This window comes from Diceros bicornis, chromosome 30, assembly GCF_020826845.1.
Source record: "Diceros bicornis minor isolate mBicDic1 chromosome 30, mDicBic1.mat.cur, whole genome shotgun sequence".
Classification (NCBI taxonomy): Eukaryota; Metazoa; Chordata; class Mammalia; order Perissodactyla; family Rhinocerotidae; genus Diceros; species Diceros bicornis.
In genome coordinates, this window is record NC_080769.1 from 8,832,953 (window position 1) to 8,856,959 (window position 24,007).

The window sequence follows — 24,007 nt, forward strand, 5'->3', positions numbered from 1 at the left end:
AAGAGAGGCCATGGACTCAAAGGTGGGGATGAGGAATCTGATCAGATGTCTTATATATCAAAGGTGGGGGGAGGGGCCAGCCCGGTGGCGGAGTAGTGGTTAAGTTCACACGCTCCACTCTGGTGGCCCAGGTTGCACAGGTTCCAATCCGCAGCATAGACCAGACGCACCACTCATCAGCCATGCTGTGGTGGGGTCCCACATCCAAAATAGAGGAAGCTGGGTAAGGATGTTAGCTCAGGAGCTAATCTTCCTCAGCAAAAAGAGGAAGATTGGCAACGGATGTTAGCTCAGGGCTAATCTTCCTCACCAAAAAAAAAAAAAAATGGTGGGAGGATGACTTAGAAAGATTCTTTGCTCAGACTGGACCAGGCAGGCCAGCGCCAGGACTGGGGCCAAGGTTGAGGGCTAGTCGAGAAGAGGGCTCAGAGGACTAAAGTTTGGTCAAGGAGAGTCTTTGTCACCTCTCTGTGCCTCAGTTTCTTTCTCTGAGAAACGGGGATAATAAGAGCCCCCAGAGGACAGCTGCCGGGATCAAATGCGATAATGCGCGTAACACGCTCAGCGCAGGGCCTTCTCAGTCAATGGCAGCGACTTGCTGTGCGGGGATCAGGTGGGACGTCCAAGCTGCTACGTTGACAGCAAGAGGGCCTCAGAGGCCGGGGCGGCAGGTGATCAGGAAGGGATGTGAGCAGGTGGGCCCGAAATGCCTCCCGCAGAGGAGGGGGGTCTCGGCCAGGGAGGTGGGGTTGGCCCAGCAGCGCCCGGGAAGAGAGGCAGGACGGAATGAGGAGACGACGTATGGCAGGGAGGCTGGAGGATCGGATGGCGGCCGGCTGCAGCCTTGATCGCCCGGGTGAGGACAGGGGGCTTGCACCAGGGTCAGCTCCGGAAGCCTGACTTGGGACCACCGACTGCGCGGGTAACCGGAGCTGCGGCACCGAGGGCGGACTACGCTCTCCCGCCCACGCGTGCGGGCCTCCTTCTTCCGCGTCTCCGCCCACCCCGCGGCAGCCAATCGCTGACTCGGCGGCGCATCCGGGTGCCGGCCCAGCCAATCGCGTTTCAGCGAGACAGTGAAGCCGGAGACCAATAGGAGTGTAGCTGTTGCCGCGAGAGGACAAATAGTTACAGGGAGCTGGCCAATGAGAGTGCCCGTTCCAGGCGGCCAATGGGAGGCGGCGTCTCGGCGGCTGTCAGACGGCGGCTGCGGCGGGGTGCCGCGGGTTCGAGCCGGAGGCCCCGGGAACGGGTGAGTCTGGAGCGCGGCACGGAGGGGGCGCGCCCGGGACTCGTCAGGAAGAATGCGTCCGGCCGGAGGCGCGGGACTGGCTGCGCTTGGCAAGAAGTGGATCGAAGCACCCTCAGGACTCGTGGATGCCGGGTGGGTGCACATCGCGGTCCCTACCCCTGCCAGCCCCTGCCAGCTGGGTTTGGAGGTTTGCGGGTGTGTGGGGGGTGCAGCCTTTCCAGGTGCAGATCTCACCCTAACCCCATTTTCAAAGCTGGATCTGGGCCCTGTGGGAACGAGGAAGGAGGAAATGGGCACCCAAAAATCACTATCCCCACGATCTTGTCTTAAACGTTAATAGATAATAATAGCGGACATTTATCGAGCGCTTACTGCATACCAGGCCCTGTCCCGATCCCTTTCCCTGCCTCATCTCATTGAATCCTCCCAACACCCTTTGAGGGAGAGATTGCCATAGCCCCATTTTCCAGATGGAGAAACAGGCTCAGAGAGGAGCTGATTCCTGAGAAATCCGATCCTGTGCTATTGCAACAGTCTCCTCTTCCCTCACTGTTTGTCTTAGTGCAGTAACGTCGGTGGAATCCCAGACAGCTCCTCCCTGGAGATGCCGGGGACCGCAGGAGGCCTGGGCCTGGGCCTGGCTCTGGAAAAGTCCCAGAGCTGGACTGTGGGGGAGAGAGCAAAACACAACCCTTGCCCAGCTCGGGGGAGTCAGCCGGCACTGGGGTCACGTGTGGGGGTGGATGTGGGAGGCAGGAATCTCGGCCTGAATGAGAAAATCAGGGTGATGAATGATTTGATGAATAATAATAATCTTATGAATAATAATCTTATGAATAATAATAATTTGATTCTTGCTTTGCTTGTCATACTTGTTTTTTCATGCCTGTTTCAACGTCTGTGCTGAACATGTAACATACTGAACTGCACTGAAATGTTACAACCATCTCTTCATGGCGACACTTGCAGCATCTCCATTTTCCAGATGGGGAAACTGAGGCCCAGCGTGGCCAAGTGACCTGCCTGAGTTGGCACAGGGAGAGCCGGGATTCGCCCCCAGGTCTGTTTGACCACAGTTGCCTGCCTGGTTATTTTGGGAAGCTGGGTTCAGAGCAGATTTTTATAAAGTATTTTTTTTTTAATTTTATTTATTTATTTTTTCCCCCAAAGTCCCAGTAGATAGTTGTATGTCATAGCTGCACATCCTTCTAGTTGCTGTATGTGGGACACGGCCTCAGCATGGCCGGAGAAGCGGTGCGTCAGTGCGCGCCCGGGATCCGAACCCGGGCCGCCAGCAGCGGAGCGCGCACACTTAACCGCTAAGCCACGGGGCCGGCCCAGAGCAGATTTTTATATTGGTGCAAATTTGTCCAATAAACGGGGCTTTGTTGTTACTGTTGGTAATGGATCTGATAAGGGGGACGCATACCCCAACTCCATCAAACTCCATGTGGAAACTGAGGCTCAGGGAGAATTGGGTGCCTAAGGTTGTACAGCAAGGGGGGTCCAGCATCTTCCCTTCGGGCCTCAGTCTGGACAGGTGGGAGGTTGAGGTGCTAAAGGACCGTCCAGCCCGAGGCCTGGGGCTGACGGGCTGTCCCTTCCTGGCCAGGCCAGCTGTCAAGAGCATGCCTCTGTGCCATTGGCGGGCCACCACCAAGGGCAGCCAGCCCGATGGGGATGGAACTCAGCTCGTGGCCACCAGCGGAGGCCTGAAGGTACTTCTGCACTGGGCTGGCCCCGGCGGCGGGGAGCCCTGGGTCACCTTCAGCGAGGCCACGCTGACCGCGGAGGAGGTCTGCATCCACGTTGCACACAAAGTTGGTGAGTCCCGTGGCAGGGGTTGGGGTGCTGGCAGCAGCGGGGGCCCATCCGCTCAGCCGCCTGCTTGTTCATTCAGCAGACACTGAGTGAGCACCTTTGTGGAAGTGATATTCCAATAGGAAAATCAGCCAGAAACACAATAAATAAGAAAACCGTATAGGAGGCCAGAGAAGATGGCAAAACATTAAAAACTTAGGGAGATAAGGGAGGGAGCCACAGGGATATCTGGAGGAAGATGGGACCAGGCAGAGGGAACAGCACGTGCAAAGGCCCTGAGGTGGGAATTTGCCAGCAACAGTGAGGAGGCTGGCGGAGTGAGTGAAGGGGAGCATGGAGTAGGCGAGGTGACAGCACAGGTCGTTCAGGGCCTGAGGGAGGACTTTGGATTTTACTCCAAGTGAGGCAGGAGCCACAAAGGACATGACTGGACTCAGGTGTCACAGGTACTGTCTGGCGGCCGTGAGGGGAACAGATTGTGGCAGGTGAGGGCGGGAGCAGGGAGACCAGGGTGCAGGTGACCTCCAGGTGGCAGATGATGGGGGAGACGTCAGCCAGGGTCAGATCTTACAGTGCCTTCAATGCCAGAGGAAGGAGATCAGAGTTTAGACTTTCTACTGAAGGCAGTAGAAAACCAGGGAATAGCTAAGAGATCCTGCAGTAATGTGCTCAAAGTGTGATGTCTTCTGCCAGAGGAGGAGAAGGTCTCTCCAAGGGGACTTCACTTACAGCCCCTTCCTCCAGGAAGGCCTCTCAGATGCCCCCCGCTAAAACTGGCTGGAGGCCTTCTGGTGGATTTCTGTGTGCCTTGTATTTTCCCACCGAGGGCTGACTGTTAAAGAACTCAGACAGGTTTGCTGAGTGACGCGACACATGCCTGGCAGAGGGCCCAGAGAACTTGATCTCTTTGAGGAAGCAAAAGACCTCCAGAGTAACTGGAGAGTTCGTTTGAGGAATTTGGTAGAGGAAGTAGGAATTAAAACCAGAACATAATTGTCAAAGTCCAGGTCACACTTATTCTGTGCCGAGGGGGTTGGGCTTTCTCAGGGGGCAATGGGGAGCCATGCAAGGTTCAAGCGAGAGAGTAAAATAGTCAGATTGGTTCTTCAGAATGTTGTCTCTCAGGGAGGCATTCTCCTTCTGCAGGAGGCGGTACACTTGGATACAGCAACTTTAGAGAGCAATTTGGCATCATCTAACACAGTTGAGATATACATTCTCTGAGGCCACACAGTTCCACTTCTAGATACGCACTCTACAGACACTTAGCTCAGGTGCCCCAGGAGACACATGAGAACGTTCAGAGCTGCCTCACTTATCTTAGCGAAAAAGAGGAGACCATTTTGAGGTCCTTCTACAGGAGAACGCACAAATAAATTGCAATATGGTGGAACACTGGAATACTATTCAGCCAGTAAAAAGGAATTTAACCAAAGTTACATATATCACATGTAAAATCTATTAAAAGCTATTGTAGCATGAAAAAGCAAATTGCAGATGGACACATAATCTAATACTGTGTTTAGAGTTTATAACATTCAAGACTAGGTCATGGAGGATATGAAAATGATAAACTCTAGTTCAGGAGTGTGGTTAGCGCTTCGTGGGAGGGGTGAGGAGGTGGATGTAGGAGGGGGCTTCCATTCACTTGCCAAATTTTATTTCTTTATCTGGCAGCTAGTACTTAGGTGATGATAAATTATTCCAAATGGACTATTTTTGATAAAATTTTTAAGCGATGTGTATAAAAATGGCACCTTGGGTGGCCAGTGTGGGGAATGATGGCGAGGCTGGAGGCTGGAGTAGGCCTGGGCTGTAGCTTTAAAGGAAGTGCGTGGGTCCCAGAGAGATGGAGGATGCAGGGAGAGCAGGACTTATGCTCGATCTGATGTGGCGGGGGTGGGAGGAGTTGAGGACAAGGACCAGGTCCTTGCTTAAAGAACTGGGCAGAGGAGGGGCAAGTTTGGGGACCCCAGATGAGATCTGTGTGGAAGAAGGCACATCTAAGGGGGCTTGTGATGTCCAGGGAGAGACAGCCAGGAGGTGCTGGGATATTTCTTCAGAGCTGGAGTTCAGAGAGAAATCAGGCAAAGTGCCAGTTTGTAAAGATGTATTAGTCAGTCTATGATAGGTTTTGCTGCAGTAACAAGCAGCCCCTCAAATTTTCCTGAGTTAAGACAATGCAGGTTTACCTAAAATCTAATGCCCGTCAGATGGTTCATTTCTATTTTGTAAGTTTCACCACCAGGCAAGAGGAGTCTCCAGCATCCCTGGGGCAGGGAAGATGGCAGGAGGGTTTATTTCCAGGCCTGGGAAAATGCGCATCCCTTCTCCCCACATCCCATTGGCCAGAAACTGGTCCAATGGCAGCATCCTAGCTGCAAGGGATGCTGGGAAATGTAGTCTCCTTTGAGGCCTCAGCATGGTCAGCATATTGCATTGCCCCTGTCGGCAGGGGAGGAGCCCCAGGGAGGGCTTGTGACAGCAGGTCTGGAGGGTTCACCAGCTGTGGCAGCAGAGGCTGACCCCTGACCTCATTTCCCCTCCATTCCAGGCATAACTCCACCATGCTTCAATCTCTTCGCCCTCTTTGATGCCCAGGCCCAGGTCTGGCTGCCTCCAAACCACATCCTGGAGGTCTCGAGAGACACGAGCCTGACACTGCACTTCCGCATGAGGTGGGCGAAGGCCCTTGGAAAACTGGGCCCCTTTTGTTCTGCCCCCTCCCTCCCCTACACCCCATCTTCCTGGAGCTGCTAAGCCCAGCTGCGCCCCCTCCCTTCCCGCAGGTTTTATTTCCGGAACTGGCATGGCATGAACCCTCAGGAGCCGGCCGTGTACCGCTGCGGGCCCCCGGGGGCTGAGGCCCCCTCGGAACAGGCAGAGCAGGGGATGCAACTCCTAGACTCAGCCTCCTTTGAATATCTCTTTGAACAGGTGTGAGCAGGGCTGGGGAGGCAGGACTATTTGTGGGGGACTTGGGGACAGTTGAGGAGCCCCCCCTTCCCTCCCCAGTTCACTCTAGCTAATAGGTTTCAACTCATTCCATCTGGGATCCTTTGGCTGCCTGAACCAAAGGGTTCTCAGACTCTTAGGATTGCCTGGGAAAAGAGTGCTGTGATCGATTAGTGATGTCTGCCACAGGCACAAGGTTGGGCAGAGGAGGCATGCATGCTGCGTATTTGGCCTTTCCAGAAAATGGGGGTTCTCTCGCCTCCCCAAAGCAGCCAGAAGCTGGGGGTGAACAGGTTCTCATGCCTCTTTTTCTGCCCGATTCCCTCATCCCCAGGGCAAGCACGAGTTTGTGAACGATGTGGCATCGCTGTGGGAGCTGTCGAGCGAGGAGGAGATCCACCACTTTAAGAATGAGAGTTTGGGCATGGCCTTCCTGCACCTCTGCCACCTCGCTCTCTGCCGCGGTGTCCCCGTGGAGAAGGTGGCCAAGAAGATCAGGTGTCTGGGAATGGGGGGGGCGGGGACACTGCATAGGTGGATGGAAATGCCTGAGCATCTGGGGGCCAGGGTTGACCTTGCATACTGCCACGCCTTCATTCATGCCACAAGCATTTATTGAGCACCTACTGTATGCTGGCACTAGTTCTGGGTGTTGAGGACACAGCAATGAACAAGTCAGACACAAATCTCTGCCCTCTTGGAGCTCACAGGGGGTGAAAGAGACAGGCAGTAAACAAAATACAAAAGTAAAAGGTTCAGTGTTTTAGTTGCTGATAAATGCAATGGAGAGAAGTTAAGCAGGAAGAGGAGGAAGGGGAGTGTCAGGGAGCGAGGGGCGTACAATTTAACACTGGGGAGTCAGGGAATTCCTCACTGAGAGGGTGACATTCAAATGCAAAGATTGCGAAGGAGGGAGCCACATGGGCATCTGGGAGAAGAGCTTTCTATACAGAGAGCACAGCCAGTGCAAAGGCCCTGGGACCGCCTGATATGTTGGAGGAAGTGTGCTGGAGCAGGGTGAGCTTGGAGGACTCCTGAGAATTTGAGGGAAGGAAGACGCTGGAGTCTGGGTTGCTAGGAGCCAGCTATGCTCACCTCCATTGCAGTGAGGGCTGGGGCAATCAGGGCACACTGCCTGGAGGAGGCAGCAGGAAAGCTGGGTCTTTCAGGACCAGTGGTTCTTCTTAAAGCATGTATTTTTCAGTCCCTGTTGTGTTATCACTCTGGAGGACTAGGGCCCAGGGTGCTGGGAAGCCCAGAGAAGGCACCCTATCCAGCCTGAAGATCAGAGAACACTATCCAGGGGCGGTGCCATTGCTGCTGAGACCTGAGGTTGAGTTGGCTTTATCCAGCAAGCGTTCTAGGCAGAGGGAACAGCATGTCCAAAGGCCCAGAGGCAGAAGGTGGCAAAGGCCTGTTTCCAGGGAGCTGAACTTGGAATGCAATTACACAAGTACAGGAGTGGGCTATGCACTAATTGGGGGGCCTTTTCCTGAGGGCACTAGGGAGCCTTGGAACGCTTGGACGTGAGGGCAGGAGGCAGCCACAGGATCCCTCTGGTCAAGGGATGGGAGTGAAGGCTTGGGACATGGAGACCGAGGCTGGAAAACCCGCGATCTCCGTGGGTTGGGTGCAGGCCAGGCGATGGGGGGATGGGGCAGGGGGTAGGGCTTTGTAAGGAGCAGAGGGGCCTCCCTTTTATTGATAATCGTAATATTAATGATAAAAACAATAGCAACTTCTCCCGTCACAATAACACCCGACGCTCGTCCTTATTATGTGCCAGTCGTTGGTCCTAACATTCTCATCAGCTCTAGAGGTGGGTACTGTTTGATCCCATTTCGCAGATGAGAAGACGGAGCCCTTTAGAGCTTATGGAAGTCGCCTAAGAGCTGGGATTTCAGCTCCACAGTCTCCTCCAGAGGTCTGGGCCCTGGGCCCTGACTCCACCTGGCCTCGCTGTATAGAACGTTCTGGCCCTTTATCCTGTTCTCTCTTCCACCCTCAGAACAGCCTGGCTGTTTTCTAGACGGGGCAGCTGAGGTTCAGAGAGGTTAAGCCACTTGCCCCGCGTCACCCGGCCGGGCCTGCTGCCCAGGCTCTGACCGGCCGCCCCCCGCCCCCCAGGCTCTGACACGCCCCCCCCCGCCCCCCCCCGCGCGCCCAGGCTCTGACACGCCCCCCCCCCCCCCCCCGCGCCCAGGCTCTGACCGGCCCCCCGTGGTCCCCGCAGCTTCCAGGACTGCATCCCGCGCTCCTTCCGGCTGCAGATCCGGCAGCACAACGCGCTGACGCGGCTGCGCCTGCGCAGCATCTTCCGCAGGTTCCTGCGGGCCTTCCAGCCGGGCCGCCTGTCCCAGCAGGTCATCATGGTCAAGTACCTGGCCACGCTCGAGCGGCTGGCGCCGCGCTTCGGCACGGAGCGCGTGCCCGCGTGCCACCTGGAGCTGCTGGCCCAGGCCGAGGGGGCGCCCTGCTACATCCGGGACAGCGGGCAGGACCCTCCGGAGCCCGGGCCCGAGGCTGCGGCCGGACCCCCCTCCCATGAGGTGCTAGTGACAGGCACCGGCGGCATCCAGTGGCGGCCGGTACAGACAGAGGTGAGCGGGGTGCCTCTTCCCCTCTGGGGGTCCAGGTAGGGCTGGGCGGGGGGCTCCTGCTCACCCTCGGCCTCTGAGGGTAGCTGTGTGGAGCCCTTTCCCCATGTGGCTCTGGGGCGTCTGTCTGTCCCCTGGGTCTGTTTCTTGGGGAAGATCCTCTGTCTGCCTGCCCCCTGGGGTCCTAATTTCCCGGGTCTGCATCTTTGGGGAACCCCTTTGTCTGGCATCTCAGATCCTCTTCCTGCCCTCCCCGAGGTTCCGGCTTCTGGCATGTGTATCTCTTGGGTGTGGGTCTCATATCCCACCTATGACACCAGGACTCAGGGGGGATGCCTGAGGAGGTTGCCCAGTCCCACCAGCTCCCACCTCTCCCCAGGGTGAATGTGGGGGGGCTTGAAACAGGCATGGCCCTGCTCCATCCACTCACCCCACATGCTGGTTTCCAGGGTCCCGGTGGCGGTGGTGGTGGCAGCAACAGGAATCCCCATGCTGCCCCATCCGGGAAGAAAGCCAAGGCCCAAGAGGTGGGCGACCAGCCAGCAGACAGGCCGCGGGAGGCTCCGTGGACCTACTTCTGTGACTTCCAGGACATCACCCACGTGGTGCTGAAGGAACGCCACGTCAGCATCCACTGTCAGGACAACAGATGCCTGGTGGGGCCCGGGGCTGGGAGCTGGGGGTGGGGGGGCGCTTCCGGCCTGCGTTGCCCTCCTGACATGCCCCCCGGCCCGCAGGAGCTGACCCTGCCTTCCCGGGCCGTGGCCCTGTCATTGGTGTCGCTGGTGGATGGCTATTTCCGCCTGACAGCTGACTCGAGCCACTACCTGTGCCACGAGGTGGCTCCTCCACGGCTGGTGATGAGCATCCAGGACGGGATCCACGGGCCTCTGCTGTGAGCGCCAGGGAGGGCAGGCGGGTGGCACTGGCCGAGGGGGTGGCTGGCAGCTAGACCGTGAGCTCTGGAGGCCGTGGGGCTTGAATGAGATGTGTGCACGTTTGTGTGCATTCTTGTCTTAGCGTGTATACGTGTGTGTGTGTGCACTGTGTGTGTGCAAGCATTCATGTCTTAGTGTGTACCTGTGTGTGCATGTGTGAGCACACACGTGTGCAAGCATTAGTCTGTGTGCATGTGTGTGCAAGTATTCATGCATAGCACATTGTGCGCGCATTCGTGTCGGTGTGCACGTGTGTGAGTGTATACGTGCATGTATATGTCTTCACCCGTGTGTGCACAGGTATAAGTGCACATGTGAAAGTGTGAGCATGCTTGTGAGTGTGCACACCAGGGGTTATGCGGGGAATGAGGGCGCCTGTGATGCTATGGGCAGCATATCATACTGAACGTCCCTGGGTTTGAGACTGTCACCATGCCTGTCTGGATGGTTTTTTTTTCAATAATTTTATTTATTTATTTTTTCCCCCAAAGCCCCAGTAGATAGTTGTATGTCATAGCTGCACATCCTTCTAGTGCTGTATGTGGAACGTGGCCTCAGCCTGGCCGGAGAAGTGGTGCGTCGGTGCGCGCCCGGGATCCGAACCCGGGCCGCCAGCAGCAGAGCGCGCGCACTTAACCGCTAAGCCATGGGGCTGGCCCTGTCTGGATGTTTAATAGCCCGCGCGGCGTGCAGCTGTGTCAGTGCTCCAGCGACCGCATTTAAAATTATCATGTCGTGTTTTTGCACGTGACAGGATGGGTGGTTCTTGTGGGGCATAAATGCTGGTGGCCATCCAGATGTCTGTGGGGAGGTTACACCCCTGCAGGTGTGGGTCTGTCCTCGTATTTGAGGGTCACTGTCTGAGCAGTTCCGTTTGGATTCCGTTTGGCTGAGAATGTGAGCTGTCAGTGTTTATGTGCTCATCAAATGCGCATGTGGCCATCCTGCCGCTGCCGGGTCAGAGGTGGGGACTGTCAGCTTGTCTGGCCATGGGCCCTGTGCCTGGGTGTCCCCTGTCCTACCTGTGACACTGGGACTGGCCCCTGCCGGTGTCTAAGAGGTCTGACCCCTATGAGCCTAGTCCCTTCACCACAGGAGGGCAAAGTGGCCATTTCAGCTTGAAAAGGCTGTGGCTGTGTCTCTGGTCATGGCTGGGGTGTGCCACCCAAACAGGGCCCTCAGGGCCACATCGGCATGTGTCTTGGTCCTTTCGGGCTGCTGTGACAGAATAGCACAGCCTGGGGGGCTTAGAAACAACCGACATTCATTTCTCGCAGTTCTGGAGGCTGCAAGTCCAAGTTCAAGGTACTGGCAGATCTGGTGTCTGGTGAGGGCCTGCCTCCTCGTGCATAGAGGGCTGTCTTGCCACTGTGTCCTCACATGGCAGAAGGGGCAAGGGAGATCTCTGGGGTCCCTTTTCTAAAAGCACTAATCCCATCTATGAGGGCCCCACCCTCATCACCTAATCACCTCCCAGAGGCCCCACCTCCTCACACCATCACCTTGGGGGCTAGGGCTTCAGCGTATAAATTTGAGGGGGACACAGCATTCAGGCCGTAACAGCATGAGAGCCACCACATGTGTAGCTGTCTGGACTCACGAGGCTGTCACCTTGAAGTGCCTGTTTGTGCTCATGACGGTTGTCACCTCTGGGTCTGGGATGTCAACGCTTCTGTGCTTCCATGTTCACCGAGTACGCGGCTGTGTGTCTGATCATCGTCCTTGGGTGTGTGACAGACCATCCATCATGAGTGGCTGTGTCCGTGGCTGGGTCTGTGCCCATTGGGCATCTGACACCTGTTTCCTGTCTCTGTGTGTGTCACTGTCAGTGACGGTGTCTGACAGTCGTTATGCACGAGTGTGTGTCTGCTCTGGCACCTCTGTCTGAGTTTTCACGTGCGTGACAGTGTTACATCCGTGTGTGCGTGCAGACACAGCGTCCCCACATAATCGTCTGCGTCTGACATTTGTCTCAGCTGGGAGGGTGCCCCTCTGCGCAGGTGTTGCGTGTCCCTGTTGCCAGGTGTGGGCCCAGCAGTGTCCCCTTGTCCCCCCGGCCCCAGGGAGCCATTCGTGCTGGCCAAGCTGCGGCCGGAGGAGGGCCTCTATCTCATCCACTGGAGCATCAGCCACCTCAACCGCCTCATCCTCACGGTGGCCCAGCGTGACCAGGTGGCCCTGGGCGGGGGTCCCGGGCTGGGGCTGGGCGCGCTCCCTGCCTGGACCCCTGCTCAGCGCCCCCCGCCCCCCTCCGCAGGCCCCCGGCGCGACGGGCCTGCGCCTGCGCAAGTTCCCCATCGAGCTGCTGGCCGGGACCTTCACGCTGGAGGGCTGGGGCCGGTCCTTCGCCAGCGTGCGGGAGCTGCGGGCCGCCCTGCAGGGCTGCTCCCTGCGCGCCGGCGACGCCTGCTTCTGCCTGCGCCGCTGCTGCCTGCCGCGGCCGGGAGGTACGAGGCTGGGGGCGGGGCAGCCGGCGTCCCCCCCCCCCCCCCCCCCCGGCAGCCCTCGTGACGTCGCTCCCGCCCCCAGAGATCTCCAACCTCCTCATCATGCGGGGGCCGCGGGCCAGCTCCCGGCTGCTCAACCTCAGCCAGCTCAGCTTCCACCGCATCTGCCAGGACGACGTCACCCAGGTGTGGGGCGGGCCCCGGGGGCTGCGGGGAGGCCGGCCTGGAGCTGTCGTCGCGGAGCTGACCCCTGCGCGTCCCCGCAGCTGTGCCATTTGGGCCAAGGCACAAGGACCAACGTGTATGAGGGCCTCTTGCGAGTGGGGGGCGCGGGCCCCGAGGAGGACAAGGCGGACGACGGGGACCCCCCCACGCCCGGCGGGGGCCGTGGGCAGCAGCTGCGAGTGGTCCTCAAGGTGCTGGACCCCAGTCACCATGACATCGCCCTGGTGAGTGGGCGCGGCCAGGGCACGCGCGGGGTGAGGGCTCAGGGTCTGCGGCCACCTGACCTGCCCCGTCCCCACAGGCCTTCTACGAGACGGCCAGCCTCATGAGCCAGGTCTCGCACGTGCATCTGGCCTTCGTGCACGGCGTCTGCGTGCACGGCTCCGAGAGTGAGTGGGCCCTGCCACATCCCCCCGGCCCCCGTTGACAGGCCAACCCCCACTGATACCCGACCCTCAACCTGACTTAGACCCTGACCCCTGACTGCCCCCCGGTTTGTGACTACTGTCCTCGACCTGTACCCCAGCCCCTGACTACAGCTGGACCCTCACCTGCACCGCAGATCCCTGGCTGCACCCCAACCCTCCGCCTACACCCTGACTGCATGCTAAGCTCCATCTAACCCAGCCCCCATCTGCCCTCTGACCCCCTCGGCACCGTGACCCCACGCAGACCCCAGCCCTGGTGGGCACCCCAGTTCTCCCAGACCTCAGTCCCTGCTCTACCCCACACCTCTACCCCTGCTCTGCGTGCACCTCCAAACTCCTTGTAGGGGCAACCCCAGCCAGCCCGCAGCCCCGCCGCCCTCAACCCCCGGTGTCCATCTCTCCTGCTGTGCCCCCACACTGGCCCACACGCTGACCCCCCCTGCCGCCCGCTCCACGAGCACCCCAACCCTGTGAGATCCGAAGGTCACTCACGCCCCAGCCTTTACCCTGGAGCCAGATGCCACCATTCCCATCTGCCTCCCCCCGCACCCACCTCAGCCTGCGCTCGGTCCTGCATTTCTCCTCTCCGCGGAGTCACTCCCGAACCCTCCCCACACACCCCTGCCCTGACACGGTCCCAGCCCCCACGTCTTGCCCCGGCGCCCTGGGGGGTGGAGCAGGTGGGCGGCCCCTGCAGCGGCTGGGCCTTTGCAGACATCATGGTGACGGAGTACGTGGAGCACGGGCCGCTGGATGTGTGGCTGCGGCGCGAGAGGGGCCACGTGCCCCTGGCCTGGAAGGTGGCAGTGGCCCAGCAGCTGGCCAGCGCCCTCAGCTACCTGGTATGTGGCCTGTGGGCAGGGCCTGGGTCATGGGGAGGGCCAGGGCGGCCTCAGCATTGTGTGTCGAGGTCCCGACACATCCCTCAATCCACCCACTGGCCCCGGGGGATCTTTCCATGAACCTCCTCTGCTCACACCCAGCTGTGGCTCCCACCTCCCCTGAGAATACCTCACTCATCCTGGTGTCCGAGGCCCCGTGTGGCCTGGCCTCGGTCACCTCTGTCCCTCTCTCTTGCTGTTTATCCCCAGCCCTTTCTGGTCCAGTCACCCCAGTTTCCAGAGCACCCCCTGTGTTCCAGGCTCTGTCCTAGGCCCTGGGGACACAACAGAGAAAAACAGCCAGAGGTCTCTGTCCCTGGGGAGGTGGCATTTCAGTTGGGAGGGACAAGCGAGAAAGAATAATTAAGTCCATTATGTAATAGGTTAGAAAGGAGTAAGAACTATGGGAAAAAAGTGGCGGAGATAAGGAGTTGCTGGTTTGGGGAGAAGATAAAGCTTTAAATTGATGGGTTGGGGAAGGCCTCACTAAGGTGACCTGGAGGTGAGGGAGGGAGCCAGGATGGCGTCTGGGGCAACCACATTCCAGGCAGAGGGAACAGCCAGTGCAAAGGCCCTGGGGAAGCAGCATGCCTGGCCTGGGTTTGAGGACAGCAGTGGGGTCCTCTGGCCTTCTGTCCCTGGCCAGGAGCCTGGACCACCAGCTCTGGGAGAACAGGAAGGACCCACTGGGCACCTAGTGCTGCCCAGTCACGATGACAGTGTTTTGGGATCCCCATAATGACCATGATTGTCTTTTTCACATGGGCTGTCCCCATGGGGACCACATGGGATGGGGTGGGGGCACGGTCCACAGCCCCCAGTGGCCACGCCCCCTTTCCACCCCCCCACCCCCCCAGGAAGACAAGAGCCTGGTTCATGGTAATGTGTGTGGCCGGAATATCCTGCTGGCACGGCTGGGGCTAGCGGAGGGCACCAGCCCCTTCATCAAGCTGAGTGACCCCGGCGTGGGCCTGGGTGCCCTCTCCAGGGAGGGTGAGGACCCCGTGGGGCTGGGCATGGGGCTGGGCTACCCCCACTCCTTTCACCCTCAGTGACCTCTGACCCTGACCCCCAGAGCGGGTGGAGCGGATCCCCTGGATGGCCCCCGAGTGCCTGTCCGGCGGAGCCAACAGCCTAAGCACGGCGGCCGACAAGTGGGGTTTTGGTGCCACCCTCCTGGAGATCTGCTTCGATGGCGAGGCTCCCCTGCAGGGCCGTGGCCCCTTTGAGGTACATCCGGGGAACCCCTGGTCCCTTCCCACAAAGGGGATGGGCGCCTGCAAGGAGACCAGACCTGCCTACCCTCTGGCCGTGTGGCTTCACATGTCGTGTCATCTCTGGGGCTCCAGGTCATCTGTCAGTTGGGATTAACTGTAGTCATGACCTCATAAGGGTGTGTGGCACACAGCAAGTAAGTGACATGCTTCCCTTTTAGGCAGAGTGACCAGGGCAGTGATGGGGGGAACACAGGCTGTGGGGGTGGGGGTCCCAGAGGACACCCCTGGCCCAGTTGTGGGGTCAGGCAAAGCTTCCCAGAGGAGGTTTTAATCCAAGTGCAGAAATACCCCGGTGACCCAGGCTAGGAAGGGCAGCCTAGGCGGTGGGCACAGCATGTGCAAAGGCCCAGAGGCTTGTGTGCATTCAGGGAGCTGCAGTCGGCAGGAACTTCTGGGAGCAGAGGCAGGTGGAAGCCAGGGCTGGAAGGGCCACGTGTGAGATGCTCCAGGGCAGCAGAATCTGCTTGACTTGGGTTTAAGTCCTGGCTCTGTGGTGGCGGGAAAGTCGGCTTCCCTTCGCCGGGGCTCAGCTGTGTCATCTGTGAAACGGGAACAACAAGAACAAGGATCTGGGCCATCCAGCCTTGCTGCTCTGGGGGCTTGGCTGCCTCTTGGTGGGGGGGGACTGGCGGGGGATGCACTGACTTTCAGGTCCCCTCCCTCACAGAAAGAGCGCTTCTACCAGACGCAGCACCAGCTGCCCGAGCCCTCATGCCCGGAGCTGGCTACGCTCACCAGCCCGTGCCTGACCTACGAGCCCGCCCAGCGGCCGTCCTTCCGCACTATCCTGCGTGACCTCACTCGGCTGCAGCCCCAAAGTGAGCCCCCCCTCCCAGTGCTGGGACCCCTGCTGACACAGGCACGGTGCACCCAAGGTCTCTGTACAGAGGCTCAGGGTGTGCGCCGTGGGTGCCCGGAGCTCTCCGTAATATTTTGCTTGGGGAGAGCCACAAATTCTTTGGAAGAATTTGACCCTGGCAATTGTTTTGTTTTTGATATTTTTTTCTCTCATTGAAAAGTTTGTACACTTGACACAATCTCAGAACATCCCAGGTGTTAGTTGTGATGCTGCCAACTCTGCATTTTGGACAAGAAGTGGAATTTTCCAGCTGTTGCCAAACAAGTTCCCTTATCTCTGGGATCGGATGCTGGGGGAGCAGTGGCCCGCTTTCTGGGCCCCCGAGGGTGGGCCTGCTGGGGAAAGGGCCAGGGTGTGGCCTCACCCACTGTGGCTCTTCCAGATCTTGTTGACGTCTTGGCTGTCAACCCGGATTCGCTCGTGTCAGACCCCACTGTTTTCCACAAGCGCTATTTGAAAAAGATCCGGGATCTGGGCGAGGTGAGGGCGGGGCCTGGAGAGCTGGGGGCGGGGCCTGGAGAGCCGGGGGAGGGGCCTGGGCGGTTAGAAAGGCCGCCTGGTGGAGGAAAGAGTTTGGGTCTTAAGGAAAGTCCTGTCTAAGGGTGGTTCTCAGGAGAGGTGGGTGGGGACTGGCTCAGAAGACCCTCAGCTGCAAGGGAGGCCCTGGGGAATTGAAGGGGGAGCCCCAAGGGCACCCACCAACACGGAGTAGGTGGGGCCCAGGATTTTCCAAACAGACCTGCCTGGAGGCGGGGCCTGGGGAGCGGGAGTGGGGCTGACCCGGCGCGCTCCGGCCAGGGTCACTTCGGCAAGGTCAGCCTGTACTGCTACGACCCGACCAACGACGGCACTGGCGAGATGGTGGCCGTGAAGGCCCTCAAGGCGGACTGCGACCCCCAGCTCCGCACCAGCTGGCGGCGGGAGATCGACATCCTGCGCACGCTCTACCACGAGCACATCGTCAAGTACAAGGGCTGCTGCGAGGACCAAGGTGGGCGGGGCCTAGGGCACGGTGGGTGGGGCTATATCGTGGGCGTGGCTTGGCGGGCGTGGCCAGCAGGGCCTGGCCAATGAGAGCCCCTCAGTCCAGGCTAGCGGATGCAGTTTGCAGGCACCGGGGTGGGCGCGGCCAGGCGCCTCCTTTCGGTCCGGGGGGCGCTCTGCTGGGGCCAGGATGGGCAGGAGCCACCGTCAGCTCCGTCTCTTGGGGACGGGATTCAGGATGGGTCCCTCCCACCTGAGCCCTGGGCCTAGTGTGGGCGGGTCTTGGCCGTCCCTCCCCACCTTGGGGTGGGGGGACGGCAGGGCTCAGGGTGGGCGGCCCCCGGCCCCTGCCTCTACCGCCCGCACCGGCCGCCCCTCTCCCGCGTCAGGCGAGAAGTCAGTGCAGCTCGTCATGGAGTACGTGCCCCTGGGCAGCCTCCGAGACTACCTGCCTCGGCACAACGTCGGGCTGGCCCAGCTGCTGCTTTTCGCCCAGCAGATCTGCGAGGTGGGCCGGCCCGCCCCTGCTCCCAGGACCTGCCCCCTCCTCTTTGGCCTGGCCTGAGCTGTCTCATCCCCTCTGCTGGCCCGGCCTTTCCCTCAGCCCGCTTAGTATCTCCTTACTGGGACGCCCTTAGTTCGCTTGGCCACGCCCAGCAGCCCAGCCCTTCGCCATGCGCCCGCCCCTGCCTAGGATCGTTTGTTGTGGCTGCGCCCCTGCTGTCCGGCTCTGCTCCCTTTCGCTCCGCCCCACCTGCCATCCTGTCCACTCTGGCGCCTGGCTCCCGCAAGCCTGACCTGACTGTCCCCCAGCCGTCCTGGCCGCAGCTCGTGCCCCGCCCCGCCCCACTGATCCTGACGCGCCCCGCCCCCAGGGCATGGCTTATCTGCACGCGCAGCACTACGTCCACAGAGACCTGGCCGCGCGCAACGTGCTGCTGGACAATGACAAGCTGGTCAAGATCGGGGACTTTGGCCTGGCCAAGGCCGTGCCTGAAGGCCACGAGTACTACCGCGTGCGCGAGGATGGGGACAGCCCCGTGTTCTGGTGACTGGGCAGGACGCAGCCGGAGGGGGGTGCCAGGGTCACCTGGAGCGGACAGGGTGGAGGAGACGGATGCTGGTTTCTCAGATGACAGGGCCTGGTCCCAGTGAAACTGCCCGCCCTTACCGATGGGGCCATAACTGGGGCCAGAGGGGTCCTTAAGCCGAAGGTCTGGACTCCAGGCTGGTCTGGCCCCACGCCCTGAATGCCCCTCCCCCTAGGTATGCCCTGGAGTGCCTGAAGGAGTGTAAGTTCTACTATGCATCCGACGTCTGGTCCTTTGGGGTCACCCTGTATGAGCTGCTGACCTACTGTGACTCCAGCCAGAGCCCCCCCTCGGTGAGAGCCAGCCCGGTACCCCCACCCGGTCCTAGAGGAGCTAGAAAGGCATGCATTCAATTCCCATCTCCCCCACCTCAGCAAGCGCTTAACCCACCTGAGCCTCGCCGTCCTGACCTGTAGAATGGCCCTCTTACACTGCAGGGGGCTTTAACTGTGACACAAACCCCACTCAAATAGGAACAGCTTATTCCATGGTTTGCAGACTCCAGGGGAGACTGGGAGCGGGGCTGGATCTGGACCCTCAGATGTCATCAAGAATCCCGTTTTCTCCATCTCCGCTCTATTGTTCTCTGTGGTGGCAGGACTTTCCTCTGTTGTGGCAACAGTGGCCCCCCAACTGAGGGGATCAAGGGTCCTTTTCTTCCCAGCATAATTCAGGACACTCTCTGATTGGCCCAGCTTGGTTCACGTGCCCACCACGGAGCCAATCACTGTGTAGCCACCAGCCGCAATTATTGGCCAGGCCTGGGCTGGGGGCGGGAGCCAAGAGTATGTTATGGATTTATTCCTAAAGCCAATCAGAGTGCCTTTTAAGAAGAAGAAAAAAAGGATTCTCAGGGCGTCTGGTGGTGTAGTGGTTAAGTTCTGCAGCTCCGCTTCTGCGGCCCAGGTTCCTGGGTTTAGATCCCAGGTCTGGACCTACACTACTCATCAGCCATGCTGTGGCAGCAACTCACGTACAAAATAGAGGAAGATTGGTACAGATGTTAGCTCAGGGCTAATCTTCCTCAGCAAAAAAAAGGAAGATTGGCAACAGATGTTAGCTCCAGGCAAATCTTCCTCAGCAAAAAAAAAAAAAAAAAAAGAAAGATTCTGGGCAGGCAAAAACAACTTGCTGAGAGACTTCATAATAACAGCAAACACCTGAATCAGACTTGCTCTATGCATATTAGTTTTTCTTTCACAATAACCCAAGTGGTAGATGATGCTATCACCCCATTCTACAGAGAAGAAAACTAAGGCCCAGAGAGGTGAAATCTTAAGCCCAAAGTTAGGCAATTGGGAAGCGCCAGAGGGGACTAGAACCCCGGCAGTCCGTCTCCAAGCTTCTGACCTCTACTTAGGCAGTCCTGCCTCTTGAAAAGAGCTTGTCTTGTTTCTTCTGTAGAAATTCATTGAGCTCATAGGCCTCACCCAGGGCCAGATGACAGTGCTGCGGCTCACGGAGCTGCTGGAACGAGGGGAGAGGCTGCCGCGGCCGGAGAAGTGTCCCTGTGAGGTGAGACTCCCCGTCTTTTCCGCTGCCCCCCCCCACTGGACCATGGAGAGAGCAGCCATCACACCCCAGTTTCTCCTTCCCCAGATCTATCTCCTCATGAAGAACTGCTGGGAGGAAAAGGCCTCATTCCGCCCGACCTTCCAGAACCTCATACCCATCCTCAAAACGGCCCACGAGAAATACCGAGGCCAGGCCCCCTCGGTGTTCAGCGTGTGCTGAAGCCACTGGCAGCCCTGCGTGGCGGGATTGGAATAGGCAGGACCCCCAGAGGGGGCCTCCTGCTCCCCGCCCCAAGGGGAACCCAAGAGGGAGAGGTCAGCCTCCCCCACTCCCTGTGCCTTACTGCTGCCCCAGGCCATCCTGTCCTAGTCCCTTTGAGCTGCTGTAACAATACCACAGACTGGGGGATTTATCTACAACAGAAGTTTATCTCTCTCCGCTCTAGAGGCTGGGAAGTCCAAGATCAAGGCGCCAGCATGGTCGAGTTTTGGTGAAGGCCTTGTTTCTGGTTCATAGCCTGTGCCTTCTCGCTCTGTCCTCACAAGGTGGAAGGGGGCGAGGGATCTTTCTGGAGCCTCTTTTTCTTTTGGTGAGGAAGATTCGCCCTGAGCCAACATCTGTGTCAGTCTTCCTCTATTTTGTATGTGGGTGGCCTCCACAGCATGGCTGACAAGTGGTGTAGGTCTGCACCCCGGATCCGAACCTGCGAACCTGGGCCGCCCAAGTGGAGCGTGCCAAACTTAACCACTCCGCCACAGGGCCAGCCTCTGGAGCCTCTTTATAAGGGCACTAATTCCATTCATGGGGGCTCGCTCCTCTTTTTTTTTTTTTTTTTTTTTTTGTGAGGAGATCAGCCCTGTGCTAACATCTGCCAATCCTCCTCTTTTTGCTGAGGAAGACTGGCCCTGGGCTAACATCCGTGCCCATCTTCCTCTATTTTATATGGGATGCCGCCACAGCATGGCTTGAAAAGCAGTGCATCGGTGCACGCCCGGGATCCGAACCGGCGAACCCCAGGCCGCCAGAGCAAAGCGCGCGCACTTAACCGCTTGTGCCACTGGCCAGCCCCCTCTCGCCTCTTGACTTAATTAAGCATCTCCCAAAGCCTCACTTCCTTTTTTCTTTCTTTCTTTTTTTTTTGGTGAGGAAGATCAGCCCTGAGCTAACATCCATGCCAATCCTCTTCTTTTTGCTGAGGAAGACTGGCCCTGGGCTAACATCCGTGCCCATCTTCCTCTACTTTATATGGGACACCACCACAACATGGCTTGACAAGCGGTGCGCCAGTGCACACCCGGGATCCGAACCTGCGAACCCTGGCCCACCGCAGCGGAGCGCAAGCACTTAACAGCTGCGCCACCGTGCCAGCCCCAAGGCTCACCTCCTAATACCATCACATCGGGCATTAGGATTTCAAGCTGCGAATTTTTTTTTATTGAGGTCACATTGGTTTATAACATATAAATTTCAGGTGTACATCGTTATGTTTCGACTTCTGTATAGACTGCGTTGTGCTCACCCCCAAAAGTCTAGTTGTGTCTGTCACCATACACGCGTGCCCCTTTACCCTTTCTGCCCTCCCTCGCCTCCATGTATGACTTTTGAGGGGATGCAGCTTCCGTCATCATGAGCCTGACACAGGCCCCTAAGGGACCCAGGACAGGCAAGGAGCCCTTGGATCCCATCTTTTTGCCTTACCTGGCCCATCCCCTCAGGGCTCACCGTTTCCATCAGCTGGCCATAAGCTCATACAGTCAGGCGCCGCATAACGACGTTCCAGTGAATGAGCAGACCGCATATACGACGGTGATCCCATGGAGCCTAGCTGTGGAGTAGGCTGTACCATCTGAGTTTGTGTAAGGACACCCTATGACGTTCACACAACGATGGCAGCACCTAATGATGCATGTCTCGCTGTCACTAAGTGACCCATGACTCTGTTCTGCTGCTGAAGGCTGTGGTCCTTGCCGCTTCTTCAGTGAGTGTCTGCTCACCTGGGGCCCACAGCTGGAGCAAGACAATGCAGAAGGATCCAGATTCAACAATTAAACATTTGCTCATCTCTAAATGACCAGCTAGCAATTAGACCAGCACGTAGAACACAGAAGGTGCCAAATAACCAGTCGTTAAATATACCAACAAAAGATTTGGGGGGCCGTGTGCCGTGTAGATAAGCCAGCCAATTTCACTCTTTCCCCGCTGTGTGACCTCAGGCAAGTGGCATCCCCTCTCTGGGCCTCAGTTCTCAACTGTGAACTGGGGACGGTCATCTTGCTACCTCGCAGGACTCATGGAAAGAACTAATGAGGTCATTTATGTCAAATGCTTAGCAGACAGACATGCAAACAATTGCTTAATAAACATTTGATATTATTGTTAATCTGGTGTTTGCTGAAGTGTTTCTCCTTACCAGTTGTACTAGAGACGGGCTATGTGTTAGCCATGTTGTGAAAGGCACGGGCTATGTGTTAGCCGTGTTGTGAAAGGCAGTTAAATAATTTCCTTTTTCATAAGCCTTCTCGAAATCTTGCTCATTGCCAGCTCTCCTGACCAGACAGTTCCACACTATTCTAGTGACATTTGCTTTTTATAACAGTTTTCAAAATTAAATATTCATTATAATTATAAATCTTTGTTTTGTTTTGTTTTGTTTTTTGCTGAGGAAGATTGGCCCTGGGCTAACATCTGTCCCCATCTTCGTCTACTTTATATGTGGACGCCTGCCACAGCATGGCTCGATAAGCGGTGTGTGGGTCTGTGCCCAGGATCCGAACCTGCAAACACCAGGCCACTGAAGCAGAGCACATGAGGTTAACCACTATGCCACCAGGCCGGCCTCAATCCTCCTCTTTTTTTGCTTGAGGAAGATTAGCCCTGAGCTAACGTCTGTACCAATCTTCCTCTATTTTGTATATGGGACGCCACCACAACATGGCTGACAAGTAGGTCTGGCCCCGGGATCCAAACCCCAGAACCCAGGCCGCCGAAGCAGAGGGTACTGAACTTAACCACTAGGCCACGAGGCTGGCCCATGGATACATATTATTGACTTAGGCAGTGAAAGTCTCTCGCTGTGCATCAGCCACTACTGTCGCCTCTGGTTTCCTGTTTTTGTTTCCAGAGACATTTTACCCAGATAAAAGGAAATCTGTACACATTATACTTTCCCATCTTTTGCAAAAATAGTAACATGTCCTACTATATAGAGCTCTCATCTATATCCTTGTGATTTATTTTTTCCATGTAATAGGTCTTGGAGATGGTCCCACATATCCAGGCAAACAGTTTTCTTGTTCTATTTTATGATTTCATTGTAGTCATCGCTGACGTGTTATCTGCCTTTATTCCCCGCTGGGGTTCCTGTTGTCATTTCTAATCCTTTGCCAGGCCCAGGATGGTGCTGTAGTGAGTAACCACATGCGGACATCATTTCACCCACGTTCAAGGGTATCTGTAGGACAAATTCTTAACAGGAGGGGCCGGCCCTGTGGCTTAGAGGTTAAGTGCGTGCGCTCCGCTGCTGGCGGCCCAGGTTCGGATCCTGGGTGCGCACCGACGCGCCGCTTCTCCGGCCATGCTGAGGCCGCGTCCCACATACAGCAACTAGAAGGATGTGCAGCTATGACATGCAACTATCTACTGGGGCTTTGGGGGAAAAAAAAAAAAGGAGGAGGATTGGCAATAGATGTTAGCTCAGAGCCGGTCTTCCTCAGCAAAAAGAGGAGGATTAGCACGGATGTTAGCTCAGGGCTGATCTTCCTCATAAAAAAAAAAAAATTCTCAATGGGAATGGCATTTAGGATCTTGTCTGGTAACCGGGAAAATACACTGCCCCTAGAATATGTTTTGATATTTGATAAGGCAGTTCTCTCTCTCTCTCTTTTTTTTCCCCAAAGTTATCTTGGCTTACCCTTGTGCAGCTACTTTTTATTTATTTATTTATTTATTTTGTGAGGAAGATCAGCCGTGAGCTAACATCCATGCTAATCCTCCTCTTTTTGCTGAGGAAGACTGGCCTGGGCTAACATCTATTGCCAATCCTCCTCCTTTTTCTCCCTTTTTCCTCTCTAAAGCCCCAGTAGATAGTTGTATGTCATAGCTGCACATCCTTCTAGTTGCTGTATGTGGGACGTGGCCTCAGCATGGCCGGAGAAGCGGTGCGTTGGTGCGCGCCCGGGATCCGAACCCGGGCCGCTAGCAGCGGAGCGCGCGCACTTAACCGCTAAGCCATGGGGCCGGCCTCAATTACGGACAATTTAAAGCATATACAAAAGAAGGGAAAATAATGTAATGAACCTGTGCTTACCCAACAGGCGGCATCAAGTTTGCAACACCCGTGGCCAGTCTTGTTTCAACTCTCCCCCACCCCCGCCCCGCCACGAGGTCATTTTGAAGCAAATCTCAGATATATCATTTTGTCAAAACTTCCATCAGTATCTCGAAAAGATGTAACCACAAACAGTAACTACAAAATCATGACCGCCCACAGAAAGTTGAATGATAATTCCTCAACATCATCGTGCAGCCTCAGTTTCAATTTCCCCAATTGTCTCTTAAATATTTGGTGTGTGTTTGTTTAGAGTTTGTTCAAAGAAATATCCAGGTCCGGCCTGTGGCTTAGCGGTTAAGTGCGCGTGCTCTGCTACTGGCGGCCCGGGTTCGGATCCCGGGCGTGCACCGACGCACCGCTTCTCCAGCCATGCTGAGGCGGCGTCCCACATACAGCAACTAGAAGGA

The 24,007-nt window shown here is 57.3% G+C and overlaps 1 protein-coding gene across 4 annotated transcripts; it reads left to right on the forward strand.

The window, feature by feature from the left end:
- The first annotated feature begins 1,119 nt into the window (after positions 1-1,119).
- On the forward strand, positions 1,120-21,650 carry TYK2 (tyrosine kinase 2). 4 transcript variants are annotated; one of them, XM_058525720.1, is made up of 25 exons: positions 1,127-1,384; positions 2,222-2,312; positions 2,865-3,076; positions 5,628-5,751; positions 5,863-6,010; positions 6,363-6,526; positions 8,262-8,628; positions 9,075-9,281; positions 9,363-9,520; positions 11,627-11,735; positions 11,821-12,010; positions 12,093-12,196; positions 12,277-12,459; positions 12,537-12,624; positions 13,378-13,505; positions 14,402-14,537; positions 14,620-14,774; positions 15,489-15,639; positions 16,063-16,160; positions 16,479-16,671; positions 17,054-17,172; positions 17,540-17,712; positions 17,931-18,048; positions 19,160-19,270; positions 19,355-21,650. In XM_058525720.1, exons 3-25 carry the CDS (start codon positions 2,881-2,883, stop codon positions 19,487-19,489), a joined length of 3,555 nt encoding a protein of 1,184 aa, XP_058381703.1. In that variant the 5' UTR covers positions 1,127-1,384; positions 2,222-2,312; positions 2,865-2,880; the 3' UTR covers positions 19,490-21,650. The 4 variants fall into 4 exon arrangements, with proteins under 4 accessions (XP_058381704.1, XP_058381707.1, XP_058381705.1 ...); XM_058525721.1 differs by lacking the exons at positions 17,540-17,712; positions 19,160-19,270; positions 19,355-21,650 and having other exon boundaries at positions 1,120-1,384; positions 17,931-18,042; XM_058525724.1 differs by lacking the exons at positions 17,054-17,172; positions 17,540-17,712; positions 19,160-19,270; positions 19,355-21,650 and having other exon boundaries at positions 1,121-1,384; positions 17,931-18,033.
- Positions 21,651-24,007: the final 2,357 nt, after the last annotated feature.

What these genes read in the sequence shown, in the direction of transcription:
- TYK2 (XM_058525720.1), top strand. Translation starts at nt 2,881, where the DNA reads ATGCCTCTGTGCCATTGGCGGGCCACCACCAAGGGCAGCCAGCCCGAT. An exon ending in TTGAATATCTCTTTGAACAG is followed by an intron (nt 6,011 to 6,362) that starts GTGTGAGCAGGG and finishes CCTCATCCCCAG; the next exon opens with GGCAAGCACGAGTTTGTGAA. An exon ending in GGGCTGCTGCGAGGACCAAG is followed by an intron (nt 16,672 to 17,053) that starts GTGGGCGGGGCC and finishes CTCCCGCGTCAG; the next exon opens with GCGAGAAGTCAGTGCAGCTC.